General features: G+C 43.9%; 1 protein-coding gene across 5 annotated transcripts in view; it reads right to left on the bottom strand.

Annotated features, from left to right (window-relative positions):
- actn1 (actinin, alpha 1) overlaps window positions 1-23,731 on the bottom strand; it is a 202,430-nt gene that overhangs the window by 47,648 nt on the left and 131,051 nt on the right. For 3 of the 5 annotated variants that reach the window (XM_055640803.1, XM_055640800.1, XM_055640798.1), the window contains exons 6-8: window positions 21,544-21,622; window positions 12,195-12,276; window positions 9,461-9,546 (exon numbers count right to left, since the gene is read on the bottom strand). In XM_055640803.1, the coding sequence (XP_055496778.1) occupies window positions 9,461-9,546; window positions 12,195-12,276; window positions 21,544-21,622 (247 nt within the window). Of the gene's footprint in view, window positions 1-9,128; window positions 9,215-9,460; window positions 9,547-12,194; window positions 12,277-21,543; window positions 21,623-23,731 lie in introns of all 5 variants that reach the window. The other 2 variants (XM_055640801.1, XM_055640799.1) reach the window with 1 other exon arrangement.

Here is a 23,731-nt window from a genome sequence, read left to right as displayed (position 1 = left end):
AAAAAAAGGGAAAAATTGTTTTCCTTCAGTGAACTGTACAATTTTCCCATACAATAGATCATTGTAAGTCCTCATTCAATCAAATCCAGCTGGATGGTCAATTAATGCAAACCACAAGATGGCAGATGGTGGGGCCTCTCATTCAATAGTAAAATAGCCCTCTCCTCCCATCCATAATGGCCTTGGCTGCCATTTGGCAATCTGGGCCCTCCGCTAGGAAATGGTCACCGTACAGTGTTAATGCTGAATTTTGAAAAAAGTCACATGTGCAATCAGTCAAAAGCAAAAATAAATTGATTTTATCTGCAGAAACCACCATAACCTTCCACGATATCTTGTGGCCAGATCCTGGAATCAATCTAAGTAACTCGTTAACTCTGAAGCATGGCAAACGTGAATAGCCACAATTTTGTGATGAGATCTGACCTCCTAATCTCACAACGTAATCATTCTCACTCCATTACCTTCCTGTCGCAGTAATTTTCACCTTCCATTCAGTTGCCTGGCAACCAAACAGCACTCAACAGTTGAGTCCGAAGGGTGCTCGCATTAGCTGCAGAATGCATTTGTAATCGTGTTTCCTGAGGCATAAGCCCTCTGCTGAGCCAGTTGATGCTGGTGCTATTCCACCCCTGTAAAGGACCAACTTTGTTTTTTTTTCTGCAATTACAATGGCCTCAATTTTAAAGTGGGGATGAAGCAGCAAGAATCGAATCCTTGGACTCCCACATTGCTCTGGAAGGGAGCAACTCCAGTGATATGGTTCTCGGCTAAGGAACGTATGCCAGGCATCCGACTGTCCACCAGCACAGTCAATGTGGGAGTTGTCAGCACCAGGCACCCCAAAGGGGGCCAGCTAGGTCCTCAGTACCGCTGCTACAATCTTGAACTCAACAACACACCTCAACTCTTAAGTGAAAAACTTGCATCATTTCCATGTTTCGCATCAGTTATTTGCCAATAAGACATTGTCAATTGTGGGATCCTGAATTGGACACGGCAGGTAGATACACTGCGACGCTCCTCTCCAAAAAAAACCTACCCTGCCTCAAAACTTCATCATCTCTTGTGAAGGATTCCCAACTTTGTCACTGGATATCTATGACCACATTGTTCAGGAACAGTTTCTTCCCATCTGTCATCAGGCAACTGAACCATCCTACCAACAATTAGGGAGCAGCCCTGAACTACTTCACTGGAGACTTTCTTTGATCGGAATTTACTGGCTTTATCTTGCACTAAACGTTATTCATGCTATGCCCTTTATAGATACATAGATACATAGAAAATAGGTGCAGGAGTAGGCCATTCGGCCCTTCGATCCTGCACCGCCATTCAATATGATCATGGCTGATCATCCAACTCAGTATCCCGTACCTGCCTTCTCTCCATACCCCCTGATCCCTTTAGCCACAAGGGCCACATCTAACTCCCTCTGAAATATAGCCAATGAACTGGCCTCAACTACCTTCTGTGGCAGAGAGTTCCAGAGATTCACCACTCTCTGTGTGAAAAATGTTTTTCTCATCTCGGTCTTAAAGGATTTCCCCCTTATCCTTAAGCTGTGACCCCTTGTCCTGGACTTCCCCAACATCGGGAACAATCTTCCTGCATCTAGCCTGTCCAACCCCTTAAGAATTTTGTAAGTTTCTATAAGATCCCCCCTCAATCTCCTAAATTCTAGCAAGTATAAGCCGAGTCTATCCAGTCTTTCTTCATATGAAAGTCCTGACATCCCAGGAATCAGTCTGGTGCACCTTCTCTGCACTCCCTCTATGGCAATAATGTCCTTCCTCAGATTTGGAGACCAAAACTGTACGCAATACTCCAGGTGTGGTCTCACCAAGACCCTGTACAACTGCAGTAGAACCTCCCTGCTCCTATACTCAAATCCTTTTGCTATGAAAGCTAACATTCGCTTTCTTCACTGCCTGCTGCACCTGCATGCCTACTTTCAATGACTGGTGTACCATGACACCCAGGTCTCGTTGCATCTCCCCTTTTCCCTAATCGGCCACCATTTAGATAATAGTCTGCTTTCCTGTTTTTGCCACCAAAGTGGATAACCTCACATTTATCCACATTTTACTGCGTGCATGTGTACACTGTGGGTGGCTTAATTATAATCATGTATTGTCTTTCTGCTGACTGGTTAGCATGATACAAAAGCTTTTCACTGTACCTCGGTACACGTGACAATAAACTAAACCCAACTTCAAACCATCACCCCCAATCTCTTCTAGATTTGGGGGGTTTTTTAAGACCCATCCACCCCACCTTGTTTGTAACTGTGAGGGGTGGGGAGGAAGCGGAAATAATGATGGTGGTTCAGAGCATTCAACCCATTGCTCATTGAGAAGAAACTTACTAGTGAGGGCTGAAATTTTACACAATACTCAGCCATCAGGATCTCTCTGTAAAGTCACTCATTTTGCAAACAATTCATAACTGATGAGAAGTGAGTGGACACGGCTGAGGGCAGAGAAGTTGACGTGGCCTCTTAAAATCCCAACCGAGGTATATTTAGCAGTAATTTTGTTCCCCTCAGCATTGGAGGTGGTTAGCCCATATTTGTTTCAACTCAACTCAACACTCATAGCTCTTTTCGCATGGGTCATCAGTAAACTACCAAACCGGGGGGGAATGGAGAAATAAGGAGCTGCAGAGGCCGATTTAAAAGACTAAGACACAAAGTGCCAGAGTAACTCAATGATGAAGCATCTCTGGAGAGCATGGCTAGGTGAATTTTTTGCATCAGGGCCCTTCTTCAGACCCAGATTTCTTCAGAGTCTACAGAAAGGTCCCGACCTGAAACATCACCTATCCACGTTCTCCAGAGATGCTGCCAAATCTGTTGCGTTATTTCAGCTTTTTGTGTCATTTCAGGAGTAAAATGCAAGCAGGGTATTGGAATCGGAGATAGACATAGAATGCTGGAGCAATTCAGTGGGTCACGCAATGTTTCTGGAGAAAAAGCATAGGTGAAGTTTCAGGTTGAGACCTCTCTTCTGAAAACTGAATCTGAAGAAGGGTCTCAACCCAATACATCACTTATTCTTTTTCTCAAGAGATGCTGCCTGACCCGCTGAGTTACTCCAGCACTTTGCATCTATCTTTGATGTAAACCAGAATCGGCATTTTCTTGCTACACATTGGAATGATAGCCTGGGCAGGCCTTGGGTAGCAGCTAAGTTTTTCAGTTTGGAGTAATGGTCCTGATTTGAAGGCACTATAGGAATGAGTATGGAGCAACAAACAAACAGCTCCGTGAAGACCTCATGAACTAGAAATAGGAACCGGAGAACCTTTCTTTTGGATCGATGGGAGGAGGCAGGAAAGGAAAGCAGCGCTGGAAAGACTATTCTGCAGAAATGAAACCCTGAATATTTGAACTCAGGAAGTGTGCAAGAGATGACAGTCCAGTCAGACATGCAAGAAGCATTTATTCTCATCAAACACACCGTTTACAAATTGGGATAGGACCAATTATATGAAATTGCTGTACTTGTTTCACAGTTCAACTAGGGGGCACCAACATATTGTGTAGAGGTTCAGATTCATTAAAAGTTGATGGCACACAACAGGTCCAAACCTTTTTGAAGAACAAACCTTTTGTGTGAAAGTTGTACTAAATGGTTTCAGTGAAGGTGAAGTCACATCATATTGCCAGGGTGTTTTTGTACAGTGGGGATAACAGGGGCAAATACAAATAATGGAAGCTGGAGCTGATATACTGCCCTTCGGCCCACCATGTCCGCACCATCTAGCGATCATCCCCTACACTAGCACTATCCTACACATGAGGGACAATTTACAATTTACAGAAGCCAATTAACCTACAAACCTGCACGTCTTTGGAGTGTGGGAGGAAACTGGAGCACTCGGAGGAAACCCACGCAGTCACAGGGAGAATGTACAACTCTGTACAGACAGCAGCTGTGGTCAGGATCGAACCCAGGTATCTGGTGCTGTAAGGCAGCAACTCTACTGCTGCACCACTGTGCTGTCCTAAAGGGACACTCACTACTATTTCCAATGGCACCAATGCTTCAGTAAAATAATAATTTTAAGAAGCCTGCTTTTTTCAGGAAAGCATTGATTTGGGATATGTATGTTAGGAATTGGCTAATTTGCTATAATCCCATCACTGAGGTTTCTCTAGCTAAGCCTTGATAAAAGGTTTTTGAAAACATACTAGTCATCCTCCACACAATTTGTAATCTGCTTCGGGTTCAGGCAAAAGATGGAAAACTGAAAAGCCTATGGAGTTTGCATGTGGAGTGACTCATGGCATATTGAGGCAGACAGTACTGTTGTGTGTTTACCGTTGGCATTTCACATACAGGTCAGAGGAGCTCACTTGACAGCATATCAACACAGTGAAATGTTCCACTGGTGCTTGTCACTGCAGGTTTGTGGAGAAAGTCACCAAGCAAACATATTTCCAGCTGAGAACCTATTGATAATATGGGTACAGATGAATGCTGGCTCATTGTATGTATGTTGCTATCGATATCTAAAATTCACGCAGCAGATCCTTGAATCGTTATGATGAACTACCGCAAGTGCTTGCCAAACATGTGTATAATATAATGTGTATAAAAATCATGAGAAGAATAGAGCGGGTAGATGCACAGAGTCTCTTGCCCAGAGTGGGTGAATCGAGGACCAGAGGACATAGGTTTAAGGTGAAGGGGGAAAGATTTTATAGGATGCCAAGGGGTAAATTATCACACGTCCAGGTGGTGGGTGTATGGAACAAGCTGCCAGAGGAGGTAGCTGAGGTAGGGGCTATCCCAAGATTTAAGAAACAATTAGACAGGTACATAGATAGGACAGGTTTGGAGGGATATGGACCAAATGCAGACTAGTATAGCTGGGACATGTTGTCAGTGAGGGCAAGTTAGGCCGAAGGGCCTGTTTCCACACAGTATGACACTAAGACTACTGGATGTGCTTTCTATTAATATTCTAGCACTTTTTATATATTGCGCCGAATGGTAATATTTGTACCAGTGAACCAAGCAAGTTGAAAGGGAGTGTGGGGAACTTGACCTAGCGGGTCCTCGGGAGCTTGAGAAATGGGGCAGTGCATTATTACAGGGTGCTTGAACTGGGTCGCAGCATGTTAGAGGAAGCCCGGGAACCAGGGCCCCAGCGAATGGGAAGGGAGCACAGGCTCTGGGACCCTGGTGGTGGAAAAAGTGCAGGAACTGGGGCCTAGGTGAATGGAAAAGAAGTGCAGTAAACAATAGCCAGATGCTGTATCATTGGGATCTTCAAATAGTTGGATGGCAGGTTATTGGTGTTTTACTGTCTTACAACAATGCAGGGAGACAACATTCTTTAAACACATGCATTGTCTAATGTTAACATGCTGCTATCACTCAGCTCACTCCATCAAGGGCCTGCAGTGAAAATGACACCAAGCCACACTGTGAAATCACTGCCTTAGGAAAATAAGTCTCTCTCCCAATATATTTTGCACAAGGAAGTCCTGAAGCAGAACAATGCAATGTCTGAAGAATGGGGAAGTACTGAAATACAAAGAATGGCGTGTCTGAAGAAGGGTTCGGACTCAAAACGTTGCCTATCCATGTTTAGTTTAGTTTAGTTGAGAGATACAGTGCAGAAACAGGCCTTTCGGCCCACTAAGTCCACACCGACCAGCGATCCTTGCACACCAACACTATCCTACACACTAGGGACAATTTCACCAAGCCACTTAACTTACAAACCTGCACGTCTTTGGAGTGTTGGAGGAAACCAGAGCTCCAGGAGAAAACCCAGGCAGAAAACCCAGGCAGGGAGAACGGACAAACACCGTACAGACAGCAGCCATAGTCAGGGTGGAACCTAGGCGCTGTAAGGCAGCAACTCTACCATTGCCAGCATCTACAGTTCCCTTGTTATTACATTTTGAATGCATTGGGAACTTTGGCCAACAAAGGATTCGTGGGAAGGACCATTCTAATATCAAATTAAATTACTTGTGTGTGGCATTGGAACTCTTAAGAGAAACATGTGGCTCACTTGGGACATTGCAGTTGGAACAAAAGGCTCCATTAGGTGCACGGAATCTCAGCTGCAGGTGTGCAGGGTAGTTAAAGTAGGAGAGATGAAAAACAAGTAGAAAATAGCATGCACTGTCTTTAGCATGAGTCACCACACCAACATCCAGTATCAACCTGCAATCACAAGTCATTAAGTGCAAATGGAAAACCTCCAACCAAATCAGGATCTCTACCTGAGCACCATAATGGGGCAGAACTGGAGAAGAAAGCTGCTTATGAGGCATTTTTCCCCTCAGGCCTGCAATGCTAATATCTGAGAAGAAAAATGAGCAAGGAGAAGAGAGTTCAGAGGAGCACAAAATAAATGTTTGTAACATTTTCACAAATTCAGTAAAGTATCGGAAAATTCCCAGCTTAACAACATCTGCTTTCATGGTGCGATGCAGAGGTGCAGAAAAAAAACCTCATGTCTGTGGACAACATCCAACAAATTACCTTGAGAACATCCCATTTAAAAGTGCACACAAAGTAAACTTTTATAAACTTTGTACATGTTGCCTGGACGTGTTTAGATTTCTGAATAAACCTTCCATTAAAAATGAGCAAAAAGAGCACTCACTTTCATGTCATTTCCTATGTTGTGTGCTCTCAATCTCAACTATGTAATCAGACATATTTGGTCTGGTCTGCTTGCCCAGAAGATCTGAGAGAAATAAAGAGGATTGATTCCTTCAGCTGCAACACTTTTTCACAAATGGATTATATATTAGCTTCCCATCTTCCTGTGAGGAAGCTGTGAGAGGAGGGGGGGAATGAGTATAAAAGCATAGAGGTCGACCAAAGTACAAATTGGGCATGAGGTATGTGTTATGGTTGTGTGAGAAGTATAGTTATATTCATGAAACCTTAGTTATCTTAACTGGTTTTAATAGGTCTCTCCAATGTTTGCTCCCAGGTCTTCACAGCAGGAAGGATCTACACAAAATAACTCACAAAAATCACCAGACGCTATACAATGACTCAATGCAAGCCGATGGGACTCACAAATTGGACATGATTCGCTAGAATAAATTAAATATTAGACGTTACATATCTTCTGTAATCCAGCTATTTCAAACCATAATTATGTTATTCCACAGGTCCCAGTAGAATTATATACTTACTCGACAAAAAGAGTTATACCACGATAAACTGCTCTTGCCCCAGGGAAAAAAATGATCAAGATACAAAAACCATGAACTAGACAGAACATTTTGCTACAATCAACAGTATTAAGATCCTGTAATAAATTCATTCAGTTAAGAACTAATTAAACATATTATACACAGCAATTAATTTCAGATTATACTGCTCCAAGGATCAGCCAAGCCAGGGAGAGCGAGACAAAAGATATTAAAGGAACAAAGGAAGACGGATAATAGTCTACAGAAGAGAAAGATATCAGCCTCAGGAATGGATTAAAGAAATATTAAATTGGGATTTGAGCATGGGGAAAAAAAAAAACTATGATTGGAAATGGAATTACTGCTGGCTTATAGTGGATCCATGAATGTTCAACACGGGATAACAAGCAGCAGAAGGGAACTGTCACAACCAGAATGAAAGTACAGAGGTTGCGGGAAGGTCCATCACATAATGAACTATCTGCTATCACACTGAAGCCTGGTGATCTTATTGAATTAAGACTCTGAGGGGCTTCCATAGCACAGAGATGCAGATAGAATGTTTATGCCTCATGCAGGAATCTAGTTTTAAGGATGAATTTATCTTCCCAGAGATTGGTGAACCTTCAGAACCCCATCTCCAAGATCTGTGGAGGTTAACACACTAGATATATTCAAGGGGGGGTTGAGGTAGATTTTTGATCCATGGAGGAATCAGGCATTATGAATGAGACCAGAAATAGGGTATAAGGCCAGGATTGCATCAACTATCATCTTATTGAATGACAGAAGAGGCGGACTGGTCACCTGGACCACTCGGATTCTATCCTAGATTCTTCACCTGGCAACCTTGCGGCAAAACAGCGACGGAGGACAACTTTGTTGGAGAGGGAATACTTGATGTGTCAGAAGAATATGCTCCAAGATAGACATCATCAATTGAGGAAAGTATGGTTAAAGCTAATTGCTCGGTACATATCCAAGGGAAATCATTGCTTCAGGTTGTCATTACTGGCAAGGAAGTTGCCAAGTGATTTACAGTCTTAATCGTGGAAGATTTTCTGTGAAGATCAATTCCAAAGTGCTGCTAATGAAGACTACTGGGGCCTCTTCAATTGAATTGAATTGAATAAATTTAGATAGCCAAGAATGTGCACATACTATGAATTTGCCTTGGTGCTTTGCTCGCATGATATACAGTAGATAATTGAAAGTAACACTTTATAATTTAAACATGTGAAGAATGAAATAAAATACCAGAGCACAAGGAGGCTACAGACTTCTGGCTGTTGAGTAGAGCAGCACTGGCAATAAGATTAGAGAATTTTGCAATGCAGGATAGCACTGAGAAAATTAGGATTGACTAAAGCAGTGACAAGGCCAAACAGTAGCTGTGATGTTCAGGAATGAATTAATCGCTGGTTCCCAACCTTGTCAGCCTGACTTTCTTTTATATATCCTCTACTGGTGGATGAGGTGACAATGCTCTCCGCTCTGCACCATACGCATCAAATCCACTAGTAAACTCAATGCAACACTGTTGGGTTCAATTTATTGTCACGGGTACCGAGGTACAGTGAAAAGCTTTTTGTTGCGTGCTGTCATATTAGCTGAGGGTCCGGAGATAAAGGAGCCCACAATCTAGATGCAAATTGGACAAAATGACTATTTATTTTCTTTATACTTCAGAATATGGGAGAAAGATCTAGGGAATTTTGACAGATCGCTGGACTGTTTTTTCAAGCAACTGTGGTGCCAAAGGTGCACAATGTGAATGATTATGTTAAACTTCCGGTCAATGTATTTTTTGAAGGATTTTGGTAACTGGACCACCATAAGCCAGACTAAAGAAAAAAAAGTGATGATGGCAACAATGTACCTGTTGAAACTATGTCAAGCAAAGGGGGGACTCTATGGAGGGGGGGGGGGGGGGGTGAGGTAGGGGTCTCACCTTCTGAGCACCTGAGAACGCATGATAGTAACATGAAACATAGGTCATTACGGCCTTTTCATCCGGCCTTAGCGTGTTTATTAGATCTGTACAAGGAAGACAAGAAAAGATTAAGGAAGAAGAGGGAAGCCAAGACACAATTAGCAAGGACCCATACTGTTCCATCATGCAACGCAGGAGATCATATCAAGATTAAAGAGTTCAGCATGGGGGGAGGAGGAGGGGGGGTGGGAAGAAGGGGGGAAACAAGTAGCAGCTGGAGAACAGGGAAGAAAAGTTTGTAATTAGCCTGAGAAGCAATTGCTGCCGGAAAATATGGATTCCTGGGATACCTTTTGGGCTCCTGAAAATGCATGGTAGAAGCTAGAGACATAAGTCATGATAGCCTTCTCATCCGGGCGAGCTGTACCCACAATGTCTGTCAGGAAACACAGGAAAGGATTTAATTTTTTTTTTTAAACAATGTAATGCATTCATTTACTGTAAAGTCATACTATTATTTTAGGCGGGGTGATGGGGGGGTGGTGGAGGTGTGCATATTAAACAAAAGATAGGAACTGACGAGACACAAGAGATATTGGTGTTTCAGTTGAAGAGAAAACGCACTGAGAATTACTCAAATATTACACTCCGAAAGACTTGCTTAATTTCCAAATGGAGCACAAGGGCAGATTACACTGGAGACCACCAGTCCCAGGACCAATCTACAATACAAACCAATAATATCAATGCCCGGTGAAAATAACTAAGAGGCATATTATGGCAGCCTTCTAAAAGAGAGGAATACAACATGGTCAATACATTGGTTACATTAGAAATTTACAATCAGGCCAGACCACCATGGCAGGTGGTCACATTATGGACTTTGAACTAAAGGACACGTCAGTAAATTAAGTTTGATTAATCAGCCCATGGAAGAAAGTTAGAAGTCAGAAGTGGTAAAGCCCACCGCTCGAGCAGTGAGAAGACACAACTTGTATCGAAGAATGTGAAAAGTTTAACCTTCAGCTGTTTGAATTTCAACTGGATAGTGGAAGGTGCAAGAGAAAGGTATAGAGGGATATGGGCCAAGGGCAGGCAGGTGGGACTAGTGTAGATGGGGCATGTTGGTCAGTATGGGCAAGTTGGGCTGAAGGGCCTGTTTCCATCTGTATGACTCCATGAGCAATATAGAATGGCCATTAAGCAAACAATTCAATTTCATGGCTTTCTGTAGTAGACAAGTGAGGTTAATATTGTCTCTTCATAAGGAAAGATATGAGCCTCATATAAATCCCTCTGCACAGATTTTGGCCCCTGCAGTACAACGCCATTGGGAAGAGGAGACCTGCTGTGTGAGACCACACAGAACTGAAATCCGATGAGAATTCTCAGCAGCACAGACTTGGTTTGTGTCGACTTGATTTTAGTTGGACTTCACATTAATCAGTTCAAGCAGCAGTTGAGGGAATGTTGTGTGTGTGGCAGGAAACTACCTGGGAGCAGGTGCAGAAACACACAGGTTGCCCATCTCCATGGCATTGAAACATTCACACATTGTAGAATGCAAGTTTTAGTGACATAATCGGGTGGCATAGTGGCACAGTGGAAGAATTGGCTGCCTTAGAGTGCCAGAGACCCAGGTTCGATCCAGACTGATACTGCCTGCACGGAGTTTATACACTCTCCCCGTCACCTGCATGGGTGCACTCTGGTATCTCCGTTACAAATGTTTCAGCATTAACCAATTAGCTGTTCTGGTTTCCTCCCACACCCAAAAGACACACAGGTCTGTAGGCTAATTGGCTTGGTACACATGTAAATTTTCACTAGTGTGTGTAGGATGGTGTTAGTGTGTGAGGATCGCTGGTTGGCACAGACTTGGTGGGCCGAAGGACCTGCTTTCACGCTGTATCTCTAAACTAAACTAATAAACTCTATTATGATCACAATTGGAATAATGACAAATGCTACCTTATTTGGATCAAACCATCAAAACTTTCACAAAGCAAATTTTTACAAGTATTTACTTGACTGGTCATCCCTATCTGACACAAAATCTATTTACTTAATCTTCCAGGCTTGTGGCTGGCATCTCTTCCGATCTAATCAGGATTGTTTTGAGCAGGTCAATTTCTGTTCCATCTCTCCCCTAGTTTTGAAACATCATTCCCAAATTTGGAAGTATTTTGGACTAATGGAACACTCCAGACCTTTTTCTAGTAGAGGTTGTGGAGCAATTCTGGTTTGACTGTTTTTTAAATTTTTTACTCATAACATTCCTCATGGCTACATGTAAGCTGCAGCTGATTAACACTTTCCCAACAACTGGCATAACAATAGACTTCCCAAACATATTCTAGTCCCCAATTCCCCCCTGACCACGGCCACGGGCAGATTGTACAAACTCCCCCAGACATTGTACATGCTTTGGATCAAATCCGGGTGTCTGAAGCTGAGAGCAGGAGCTCCAACAGCTGAGCCACTGTCCTGCCCCAAGTTTGGTGGAGCTTTAATTCAAATTGAAATTCAGACCATGTAATCTGGATATTGCTGATGACATGGGCAGTTTGCTCTTTGGGAAAATGTTTTTGACACTACGAATTGCAGTAAAATCCAGATTCAATTCGCAGCAGGGTGCACAGTGATTTAGGCTACAGCCTTCAATAAGATAGTATCTTTGGGAATGCATGCTGAGTGTAATGGTTCAGATCTAAGCTCCCAAGTAAAATCTCAACCTCTGCATGCAGATCAGCTTCAAAGGAAGTTTTATTATTCCTGCTAAAATGTCTTTCAATGAGATCTTAAATGATACAATGAGGTTTGCCAATTTTAAGTTAACGGAGCATGAAATGAGTTGAAGTAATGAAACAGCAGTAATTGTAAAAGAATCGAACCAAAGGCATCTCCTAGCGTGCACTGGGCTTCAAACAGGCAATTGGTTAATGCTGTAACATTTGGCTACTTGCACAGTGAATGAAATGGCATCAACTCAAAGAAAATGGTTCATCTTGTGGCTGCAACCATTATAAGCCGGTGGAAGTAAAATTCGCTGATGTGGTGAAATACACTAAAGCCACGTCTCACCTTCAGCATCCAACATTTTGGGAATGTCCAGATATTTTTCTGCCACATCAAAGGCGGTGTTGAGGTTGGTGTAAGGGTCATCCTGACAAGAAAACAAAGAGAAGTCAACAGGAGATGTCAGTGCTGGTGAACACAGGTGAGTGCTGGTGAACACAGGTGAGTGCCGGAGGTCGGATGCAGTGGGTACCAGATGTCAGATGAGGATGTGCTGCTGAGTACAAAGAGGGACGCCGTGTAATGGGGCGCTGAGAACAAGGAGGGACCATTGGGAACGGCAAGGAACACTTTGTTACTTTGTCGGTGCCCTATATGTGGTGACTCTTTGCATACCTTGTCACATGTGATAATAACGTATTAATCAGTCAACCTTGAACAGGGTTAACATTAATGTCAGGCATCCAGAGGTTAACTGCAACAAGCAGACCCTTAATCCATTTGTCATCAAACTCTGATGAAATTCCACATGGCTAAATATATTACAGAACATAGTTGCTCAGCTCAATGAATTCAATTCAATGATACTTTTTTTTTGTCACACTTACCTCGGTACAGCAAAATTCCGTTTTTGGATACAATGCACAAAGTACAGAAAGAGTTGCCACATATCTGGAGCCGACACTCAATTATAATAATTATAATATGCAGCATCTAATCATCCCTTAATCATTCTCTGTCACACTGATAATCAATGGTATCATTGTGAAGATGTTTAGTTTTATCCCATTCTAATGACAGTGATACCTGAAATATATGACATTTTCTTCACATCTACTGGGTAGAATATATATATATTTTTAAATCACAACTGCGTTAAAGTGGGAGAAGGACAACTGCAGCTAATCATGGAAAGACTACAGAAACAAGGAAGTGCAGATGCTGCGTTACACAAAATGACATAAAGTGCTGGAGTAACTGAGTGGGTCAGGCATAATCTCTGGAGAACATAGATAGGTGACGTTTCAGGCTATGCCCCTTCTTTAGATTGTAGTTAGATATGGGAGATGAGGAAGGTGTGGGAATAATTGGAAAGGGCCAATACAGATGTGACAAATGGAGCAGTCTCTCCTGTTCAATCATTCTAAGATCAGAAAATTGAATACACTACATTTTCTCAGTAAATCAGGCAGCATCTGAACACATTTGTTTTCAGTATTTTATAGCATTCTGCTTTTCATAGAGTCATATAACGTGGAAACAAGTCCTAAGACTCAACTTGCCCACACCGACCAATGCCCCTTCTACATTAGTTCCACCTGCCTGCATTTGGTCCATATCCCTCTAAACCTATCCTGTCCATGTACCTGTACAAATGGTTCTTAAACATTGCGATAGTAAGTAAGTTTATTGGCCAAGTATTCACATACAAGGAATTTGCCTTGGTGCTCCACCCACAAGTAACAACATCACATACAGTGACAGCTACGAATGATTCAGAAAACACTAAACATTAATAATAATAAAACATTGATCAAGCATGTGAACCAACAAAATACCAGATCAAAGGGAGGCTACAGATTTTTGGCTGTTGAGAAGAGCAACTACTCGTGGATTAAAAATTGTTTTGATGTCTGGCTGTGCCAGCTTTGACAGTCCGGAGTCGCCTTCCAGAAGGAAGTGATTCAAAGAGTTTGTGGCCAGGGTGAGAGGGGTCAGAGATGATCTTGCCTGCTTGCTTCCTGGCCCTTGCAGTGTACAGTTCATCAATGGAGGGAAGATTGCAGCCAATAACCTTCTCTGCTGATCGGACGATTCACTGCAGCCTCCAGGTGTCGTGCTTGGTGGTTGAGCCAAACCAGACCATGATGGAGAAGGTGAGAACAGACTCTATGATGGCCATATAGAATTGGACCATCATTGCCTGTGGCAGATTGTGCTTCCTCAGCTGCCGTAGGAAGTACATCTGTTGTGCCTTTTTGACTGTGGAGTCGATGGTAGCCCCCTCTTAAGCTCCTTGGAGATAATGGTTCCCAGGAACTTAAAAGACTCCACAGATGTGACTGTGGTGTTGTTGATGGTGAGTGGGGTGAGGGGAGGGGGAGCTCTCCTAAAGTCTACAATCAATTCCACTGTCTTAAGAGCATTGAGCTCTAGGTTGTTGCGATGGCACCAGGACGCCAGCTGTGTCACTTCCTATGTCTGTAGGCAGATTCATCCCCATCCTGGATCAGTCCAATCAGGGTTGTGTCATCCGCAAACTTGAGAAGCTTGACAGAGGTGTCTGTGGAGGTGCAGACGTTGGTGTAGAGAGAGTAGAGAGGAGAGAGTGCGCAGCCTTGCGGTGCTCCTATGCTGAGCGTTTGCGCGTCCGAGATGTGCTTTCCCAGCCTCACATGCTGCTTCCTGTCTGTCAGGAAGTTGGTGATCCACCGACAAAGGGGTTCAGGCACAGTCAACTCGGAAAGTTTGGAGTGTAGTAGCTCTGGCACAATGGTGTTGAATGCAGAGCTAAAATCAACAAACAAATCCTTGCATAGGTCCCCTGGCGGTCCAGGTGCTGGAGGATGAAGTGTAGGCCCAGGTTGACTGCATCATCCACAGATCTATTGACCCGATGTGCAAACTGTAAAAACTCATATGTCAGGCTGTAATTCATTGATTACAGCTCGGCATTTAATACAATCATCCCCTCCAAGCTGGTTACCAAACTCACAGAACGGGGTCTCTACGCATCCCTCTGCAATTGGATCCTCGACTTCCTCATTCTCAGACCACAGTCTGTTCGTATTGGTGGAAATGTGTCAGACTCGATAACAATCAGCACGGGAGCACCTCAAGGCTGCAAGCTCAGCCCCCTGCTGTACTCCCTCTAAACTCATGACTGCGTAGCCGGCATAGTGCAAACTCCATCATCAAGTTCGCCTGCGACACCACTGTTGTGGAACGTATCACTGATGGGGATGAGTCAGAGTATAGAAGAGAGATCGAGCAACTGTCCATATGGTGCCAGCACAATAACCTGGCCCTCAACACCAGCAAAACAAAGGAACTGATTGTGGACTTTGGAAGGAGTAGGATGGGGATCCACAGTCCCATTTATATCAACAGGTCGATGGTTGAAAGGGTCAAGAGCTTCAAATCTCTGGGCTTGCACATCTCTGAAGATCTTTCCTGGTCCGAGAACTGATGCAATTATTAAGAAAGCACATCAGCGCCTCTACTTCCTGAGAAGATTACGGAGAGTTGGTTTGTCAAGGAGGACTCTCTCTAACTTCTACAGGTGCACAGTAGAGAGCATGCTGACCGGTTGCATCGTGGCTTGGTTCGGCAACTTGAGTGCCCAGGAGCGGAAAAGACTACAAAAAGTAGTAAACACTGCCCAGTCCATCATCGGCTTTGACCTCCCTTCCATCGAGGGGATCTATCGCAGTCGCTGCCTCAAAAACGCTGGCAGCATCATCAAGGACCCACACCATCCTGGCCACACACTCATCTCCCCGCTACCTTCAGGTAGAAGATACAGGAGCCTGAAGACTGCAACAACCACGTTCAGGAGTAGCTACTTCCCCACAGTCATCAGGATTATTAAACTCAACTCAATCAAAACTCTGAACATTAATAGCCCATTATCTGTTTATTTGGTCTCTTGATGCATACAAGCATGTGAGTAAATAATCCAATAACATATCCACTAGGGGTGCTGTGCCCTACTGATACTATTACCTGCAATGGTCGTGGCCGGAGATTGATTACTTCACTGCATTCGCAATTTGCTGGTATACTTAGACTTTAGACTTTAGAGTTGCAGCGTGGAAACAGGCCCTTCAGTCCATGCCGCCTAGTGATCACCCCCCTACACTACCACTATCCTAACACATTAGGGACCATTCACAATTTTACCAAAGCCAATTAATTGATAAACCAGTATGTCTTTGGTGTGTGGGAGGAAACCGGAGCTCCCAGGGAAAACCCACGCAGTCACAGGGAGAATTTACAGACAGCACCTGTAGTCAGGATGAAGCCTGGGTCTCTGGCACTGTAAGGCAGTAACTCTACCACTGCGCCAATGTGCCACCTTGATTTGGAGAAAGGTACAGGGCTCTGGTGGAAAGGGGAATGCCTTAAAATTGGACTGCACTTTCAATCAACTCAGTCACGCCAGATGTGTGGGTAACTTTTGTTCTCTGTTGTATCAATTACTTGCATGTTGTTTGAATTTGAGATAATGTTATGCTCTACAAAGGACTGTGGTTTCTATCTATCCCAGTGATGGGTTGTGTGACCAGTATCTGAAGGAATTTGCTTAACTTTAAAAGATGCACAGGATTTTAAACTGCCTTTAAGTACAATCAATTAAGCTATGCATGCACCAAACTAGTTTAGCTTAGTTTAGAGATACAGCGCGGAATCAGGCCCTTCGGCCCACTGCGTCCATGCCGACCAGTGATCCCCGCATTTTAAAAACTAAACTAATAGCCCTGTCCCACGGTGCGAGTTCATTCCAAGAGCTCTCCCGATTTTAAGAAAAATCAAACTCGTGGTAAGCATGGAGAATCAACGTAGCGGGTACGTCGGAGCTCGCGAACGTCTCTTAGCAGGTACTCGGGAAGACTCGCTAACGGCAGGTAAGCACGGGAGGACTCGTCAAGATTTTTCAACATGATGAAAAATGTCCACGAGAGCCCTGTGTACCGACGAGTGGACATTACCGTAAATCTCCGAGTTCGAATCAGGGCAAACTCAGGAGAACTCGTGGAATGAACTTGTACCGTGGGGCAGGGCTTTTAAGTTAGTTTGGTGCATGAAGAAACAATTTAAATTAGTTTAGTGACCCATCTTGCGTCTGTGTTATTTTTCCAAGAAGAAACTAATTAGTAACACTCAGCCTGTGAATGCAAAGCCGACAATGGCTTATTTTCAGTCTCAAGTGATTAATGGTTAAAAGGATAATTCATAATGATACAAGGATTAACTGTCCCATTAGCAGACATATCATCTCAGATATTGTGTACTTAACGTCAGCTTGAGGCTGATAAAATGTTAGTATTTGACAAGTTAACTGAAGCACAAGGAGGGCTTCTCTCTATCAGGAGGGGTTCTCCAAAACACTCTGAATGAAGAATGGACTGGGGTCACTCAGTAAAATAGTCGCAGGTGAGACATCACCATATGCCTGAAAAATTATTACCCTTTCCATCTGTTCTATCCGCGTTCTCTGGTGAAAACCCATTTCTGTCACAAGATCACACGCCTGATTGATGTTGATCAGCTTCTTAACTAGATTTGGACAATATGTGGCCAATCCCTCTGCATTTATTATAAATAAAGCATAATGTGCTGGAGGAACCCAGCAGCATCTATGCACGGCAGGGACGTGTGATGTTTCGGGTCAGGACCCTACTTCAGTCTGCTGCTGCCTGATCCACTAAGTTCTTCCTGCCCCTGGCGTTTTGCTCAAGATTCTAGCCTCTGCAGTTCTTCGATTCTGCATTTTTTATAAAAGTGGTTTCCACACCTGGCACTTCACAACACAGTTCTCACTGTACTCTCAAGGTTTCACATTGCCTGTACTTAAAGTTGTTTGATGTTAGAATGAGATTAGTTGTGCCAACCCGTGTCAACATCATGGGTGTCGTTGATGTTGCCATACGCTACCATGAGTTAGCTTGTAATTCCTCATCATTTACAAGAATGATCTCAGGAATGAGTAGGTTAACCTATGACGAGCATTTGTCGGCACTGGGCCTGTACTCACTGGTTCAGAACAATGAGGGGGGACCTCATTGAAATGTACATATATTAATGAAAGGCTTGGATAGAATGGATGTCGAGAGGATATTTCCACTAGTGGGAGAGTCTAGGACTAGCGGTCATACCTCAGAATTTAAGGGTGTTCTTTTAGGAAGGAGATGAAGAGAAATTTAGTCAGAGAGTGGTGAATCTGTGGAATTTTTTGCCACAAAAAGCTGCGGAGGACAAGTCAGTGGATATTTTTAAGGCACAGATAGATACATTCATGATTAGTGCAGGTATCAGAGCTTATGGGGAGAAGGCAGGAGAATGAGGTTAGGAGGGAGAGATAGATCAGCCATGATTGAATGGCAGATATTGATGGGCTGAATGGCCTAATTCTACTCCAATCATTTGTGCCCATTGTCAGCCATTTATGTTCCTCTCCTTCTTCTGCTCATTATCTACTCCCACCTCCTCCGGGTCCCCTCTGCTCCCTGAACCATGTTTCCATCTACCCACCATACCTCCCTTTGGTTCTATATTTTATGCCACACTTTCCTTTCTTATCAAATTCCACCACATCTGCAGCTCTTTGTATTCCCCACTTATCATCTCCATTGTGATGATCTCTACCCTTAGTTTAGTTTAGAGATACAAAGTGGAAACAGGCCCTTCGGCCCAGCGAGTCCATGATCACTCGTGCACTAGCTTTACCCAACACGCTAGGAACAGTTTCACAGAAGCCGATTAACCTGCACGTCATTGGAATGTGGGGGGAAAACCGGGGCACCCGGAGAAAACCCACGCGGTCACAGGAAGGCTCCATACAGCACCCATAGTCAGGATCAAACCCAGGTCGCTTGTGTTTTTTTCCCCACCTGAAGAATCCACCACCCTTCCTCACCTAGATCCACCCAGGCTCTTTTGTTACATCTCTTCCCCTCACCTCTTTCCATCAGTTATCTCCCCTACAATCATGTCTTGAAGAAGGGGCCCCACCCAAAATATCATCTGCCCTTTTCCATCCCCAGGTGCTGCCCGGCCCACTGAGTTCCTCCAGCAGTTCATCTGTTTCTGGAGTTGGTGAGCAGATACTTTAGCTAGCTGGACATAGCTACTGGTATCACACAAGAATCCTTGTTGGGCCACAAAGATATTAATGATTATTATAATTTATAATTGGGGACATCAAGTATCCAAGCTCGGTGGTGACACAAAAGTGAGTGACATGGCAGTAAGTATAAGCGGAAGTAATACTTATAAAGACTTATTAATAGATTGAGGAAGTTCTTACCACAAAACTGTGGGAAATAGATTTCAACTTAGCAAAACAAGAAGTTAAACATGTTGGACCAAATAGAACATAGCCATCTACTTTCTAATGCAAGAAAGCAAGGAACAGCTGCAATCCAAAGGGAGTTAGGGGATGTGGAGGGAGGACAGATCACTAACTGGCCTGGAAAGTGCAGGAAATAATCTAAATAGCTGACTTCTATCTCCCAGGTGACCATGATCTGGAAATAAACACCGGTCAGTGTTTACTGGTCTGTGGGGGCGCTGCGAGTCGGCTGCCCTGCCAGCAGTGCGTCCGTTATTTTGACTTTTTTTGTTTGTCGAAGTGTTTGTTACGTACCCGACGAGAGGGCCTGTACATCCGGCCGTCCGTAGCTGCAACTACGGAGGGTTCATGGCCCCAACCACAGATGAACAAAGGAGGAGGACTGGCTGAACTTTGTGCCTTCCACCACAGTGAAGAATGCTGTTTGTGTTAAATCATATAGTGTATCGTGTGTTCTTTTTAAGCGTATCGAAAATTAATTTCACTGCACCTTCGGGTGTATGTGACAAATAAAATTGACTTTGACTTTTGACTTTGACTTTGGCCTTCCATTTATCATTTGAATATATCCTGCTCTTGTCATTTATGTATAGATCCTCAATTCCCTTTGGAATGTCCTTGTTACGTATGAATTCATGCCATAGGAGCAGAATTAGGCCTTCCGCCCATCAAGTCTACTCCGCCATTCCATCATGGCCGATCTATCAGCTGGTCCATCAACCTCCCATATCCCTGTTAAAGTCTATTTGCCGCAGTTTTTTTGCACATTCTTATGATCTATTAACTGGTCTTTAGACTTTGACGTTTCTATCAGCACTTCTTGCACTGCTCCTCACCTTAGTGGCATCAATTAAACTGGATACATGAGTTTGCATCTCCCCATCTAAGCGTGCACTAAGACCCAGAACATTACAGGGCATCACAACTCTGGAAGCAGATGTTGCAGGTTCATTAAATGACTACTGTTAATTTAAATTATCCTGTTCCAGCCTTAGGGTTATTTAAGTTTAGGTTTAGTGGTCACATGTCATGCAACAAGGGAATGGAGAATGAATCAGTGTTTCTTGTACAGATGGAAGTGTTTCTTCCCAATGCTGCTGTCCCTTCTTCAACCTGAAGCAGTCTGATGCTGAGCAAGGACTTGCACAGCACAACGGCCAACTGTAAAGCAAATATTTTGGAACTGGTTGATCTACCGAATGTTCAAGACTGGGAAATGTGATCTGATGTTCACCAGGTAGCCATCTCAAACTGATTAGTTTAGTTTAGCTTAGAGATAGAGCATGGAAATAGGCCCTTCGGCCCACTGAGTCCGCACCGACCAGCAATTAGTACATTAGTTCTAACCTACACACTAGGGACTGCCTCGCCAACAGTATGTGTTAAAAAGTATATTTTAGTGTTCCTTGGTTTGTTTTCAATCTCTTACCTCGACGGAGATGAGATTTTATTGTTTATCGTATCTCCATCCCCACTGCGGCCTAACATCGTGGCCTTTCCAGGAATCTGCGGGACTTTAACATCGCAGAGCTTGCGGTCCCTTTACCGGGATCGAAGCTCCAACCCCAGGGCCTGTGGACTTTAAGATCGTGAAGCCCGCGGTCTCTGGTAAGACGAGGCCGACTCGGGAGCTCCATGCTGCAGAGAGAGTTTCAACCACCCCGACGTGGGAGTTTCGATCACCCCGACGTGGGAGTTTCGATCACCCCGACGGGGACTTCGATCATCGGCTGCGGGGGCTTTGATCGCCCCAAATGCAAATGGTGTGACTGCCCCGACCGCGGGACAACAAGAGGAAGAAGATTGAACTTTATTGCCTTCCATCACAGTGAGGAATGTGGAATTCACTGTGATGGATGTTTATGTTAACTTTTATGTGGTTGTGTGTCTGGTTGCTTTTAAATTAAATTACAATTAAAACACAAAGTACTCCAGGATAAGCGCTCAACTAAGAAAACCAAGCCCATTGCCAAAGTATAATCTAACGATCTAACTGAATATGCCAACTTATGCTAAGGACAATAACTAACTCCGTATGCATAAATTCAGTACACAGTGACACAGCAGTATGAACATTGACATCTCTAACTTCAGATAGCCCTTACTTTCTCTCTCCATCCCCCTCCCCTTCCCAGTTCTCCCACCAGTTTTACTGTCTCCGACTACATTCTATTTTTGTCCCGCCCCCTCCCCTCAGTCTGAAGTTGGGTCTCGACCTGAAACGTCACCTTCTCTCCAGTGATGCTGCCTGATCCGCTGAGTTACTCCAGCATTTTGTGTCTACCATCCTAATGTAATAACATGTATAACAAACCAAACAACAGAAACAAGAATCCTGACCTTTCGCAGTTTTGCATAGTCAATCAGCTCGGGCCGGTGTCGATGGATAAGCGCACAGAATCCAAGGCCATCCTTCCAGCTGAAAGCAGAGTGGATGAAAAAACATGACACTTTGCTACATTAGTTCGCTAACACACTTTGATAAAGCTCTCTTCCTGTAGTAATACAAGAGAACATCAATACACTGCATCAGTCCATCAAATTTTCGGTTCTGCTTCGGTGCGCCCAGAACTAAAAGATAAGGTTGGCCAGAAACTGCAGCAAGGTGCTGGATAAGAATATTATATAATCAATAAACTATCTGAGGTGCAATGTATAAAGAGTTTTCCACAAAGGGTGGTGGGTGTATGAAATGAGCTGCCAGAGGAGGTAGATGAAGCAGGGACTTTCGCAACATTTAATAAACATTTACACAGGTCCATGGATAGGAAAGGTTTAGATGAATATGGGCCAAAAGCAGGCAGGTGAGACTAGTGTAGATGCATGTTGGCCGGTGTGGACAAGTTGGGCCGAAGGATCTGTTTCCATGCTATATGACTATGACTATAATATCACCCATAAATACAACATCTTCATTAACTTTAATAAGACGCAGCAATTGATGTGATCTGTGGAAAATGTAATTTTGTTCTAATTCGGACGGTGTTGGCAATGTACGAGGCTGATCATCCTGGTATGTTTCCGACAGAATACAATCAGATCAGGGGATGCTCATGTGACACGGATGGATGTGAGAGAAGCAAAAACGGGAGGAAAACTAGAGCCTTGTTTCAAGCTGATGATAAATAATTTATTGGACTGGGAGTCGATCTGCCAGGTGTTCAAGGCAGAGAGATGTGATCTGATGCAAACCATATGGCCATCTCAAACTGATGGAAAACATGCTCTATATGTTTACACGATGTGAAGTTGCTGCCTTACAGTTAAAGCTGGAAAATTCACAGTCAGCCTTGCAGCAAAGTTTCCTAATATTTTGCTCAAGACTTGGGGCATGAAAATAAATTAAACCGCACACGTGCAGCACCACTGCACAACAAACTCATTTGCAGGGACATTTGTAATTATATTTTGCACAGGGAACTGAAGAAATCCATACAGAAGAACGGCGGCACAGTGGCGCAGCGGTAGAGTTGCTGCCTCACAGCACCAAACGCCCGGGTTCCATCCTGACTAAGGGCACTGTCTGTACGGAGTTTGTACGTTCTTGCCGTGACCGCATTGGTTTTCCCCGGGAGCTCCGGTTTCCTCCCACACTCCAAAGATGTACAGGTTTGTAGGTTAATTGGCTTTGACAAAGTTTGTAAGTTGTCCCTAGTGTGGTGAATTGTACTAGTGTACAGGGGATCGCTGGTCAGCTCACTCGGTGGGCCAAAGGGCCTGTTTCCGCGCTGTATCTCAAAACTACACTATACTATAAAGAAATCTACCAAGATTCTCATCTTGTGAAAAGAGTTATAACTGTCCACTTTAAAAGATGTCTAATTAAAAAACACTGGAATGATGGACTACCAGGAAATTAAATTCCACAATGTTTACAGACCAATTATGATGAGAACCGTGAAGAGATTTCTGAATGGAGGAGTGGCCGACAGACACAAGAAAATGTGGATTCCACCTGGCTGTTGTGGATGGATCCCTCATTCGTGTCTCCACTGTGACTGCAGTTCTGCTCTCGCTCTCCCTCCTCTCCGGATGGAACAAGGATAGAGTTCACCTGGTCCTCATCTTTCACCCCATCAGCCTCCGAATCCAACACATCATTCTCTGAGAGTTCCACCATCTTCAACGTGATCCCACCCCTGCTCACATCTTCCCATCCCCATCCCTTCCTGCTTTCCAAAGAGACCACTCCCTCCGCGAGGCTCAGTTCCCTGATGTGTTTCCACCCAAATCGCCCATTGCCCAGTTACTTTCCCCTGCAACCGCAGAACATATAACACCCGTCCCTATATCTCATTTTTCATATTTATCCAGGGACCCCAGCAGTCCTTCCAGGTAATACAGAGGTTCCCATGCACCTCCTCAAATATCATTCACGGCACCTGGAGCTCCTGATGTGCCTTCTTTTGCATTGGCATGACCAAGCGTAGACTCGGTGACCATTCGGCCCGATACGTGCGCTCGGTTTGCCAAAGCCTGCTGAATTTTCCAGTGGCGAACCATTTTACCGCCCCTTCCCATTCCCGTA

Source organism: Leucoraja erinacea, chromosome 9, assembly GCF_028641065.1.
Source record: "Leucoraja erinacea ecotype New England chromosome 9, Leri_hhj_1, whole genome shotgun sequence".
In the NCBI taxonomy this organism is placed as follows: domain Eukaryota; kingdom Metazoa; phylum Chordata; class Chondrichthyes; order Rajiformes; family Rajidae; genus Leucoraja; species Leucoraja erinaceus.
The sequence above is the reverse complement of the archived record's forward strand: the minus strand, read 5'-3'. Positions and strand labels throughout refer to the sequence as shown.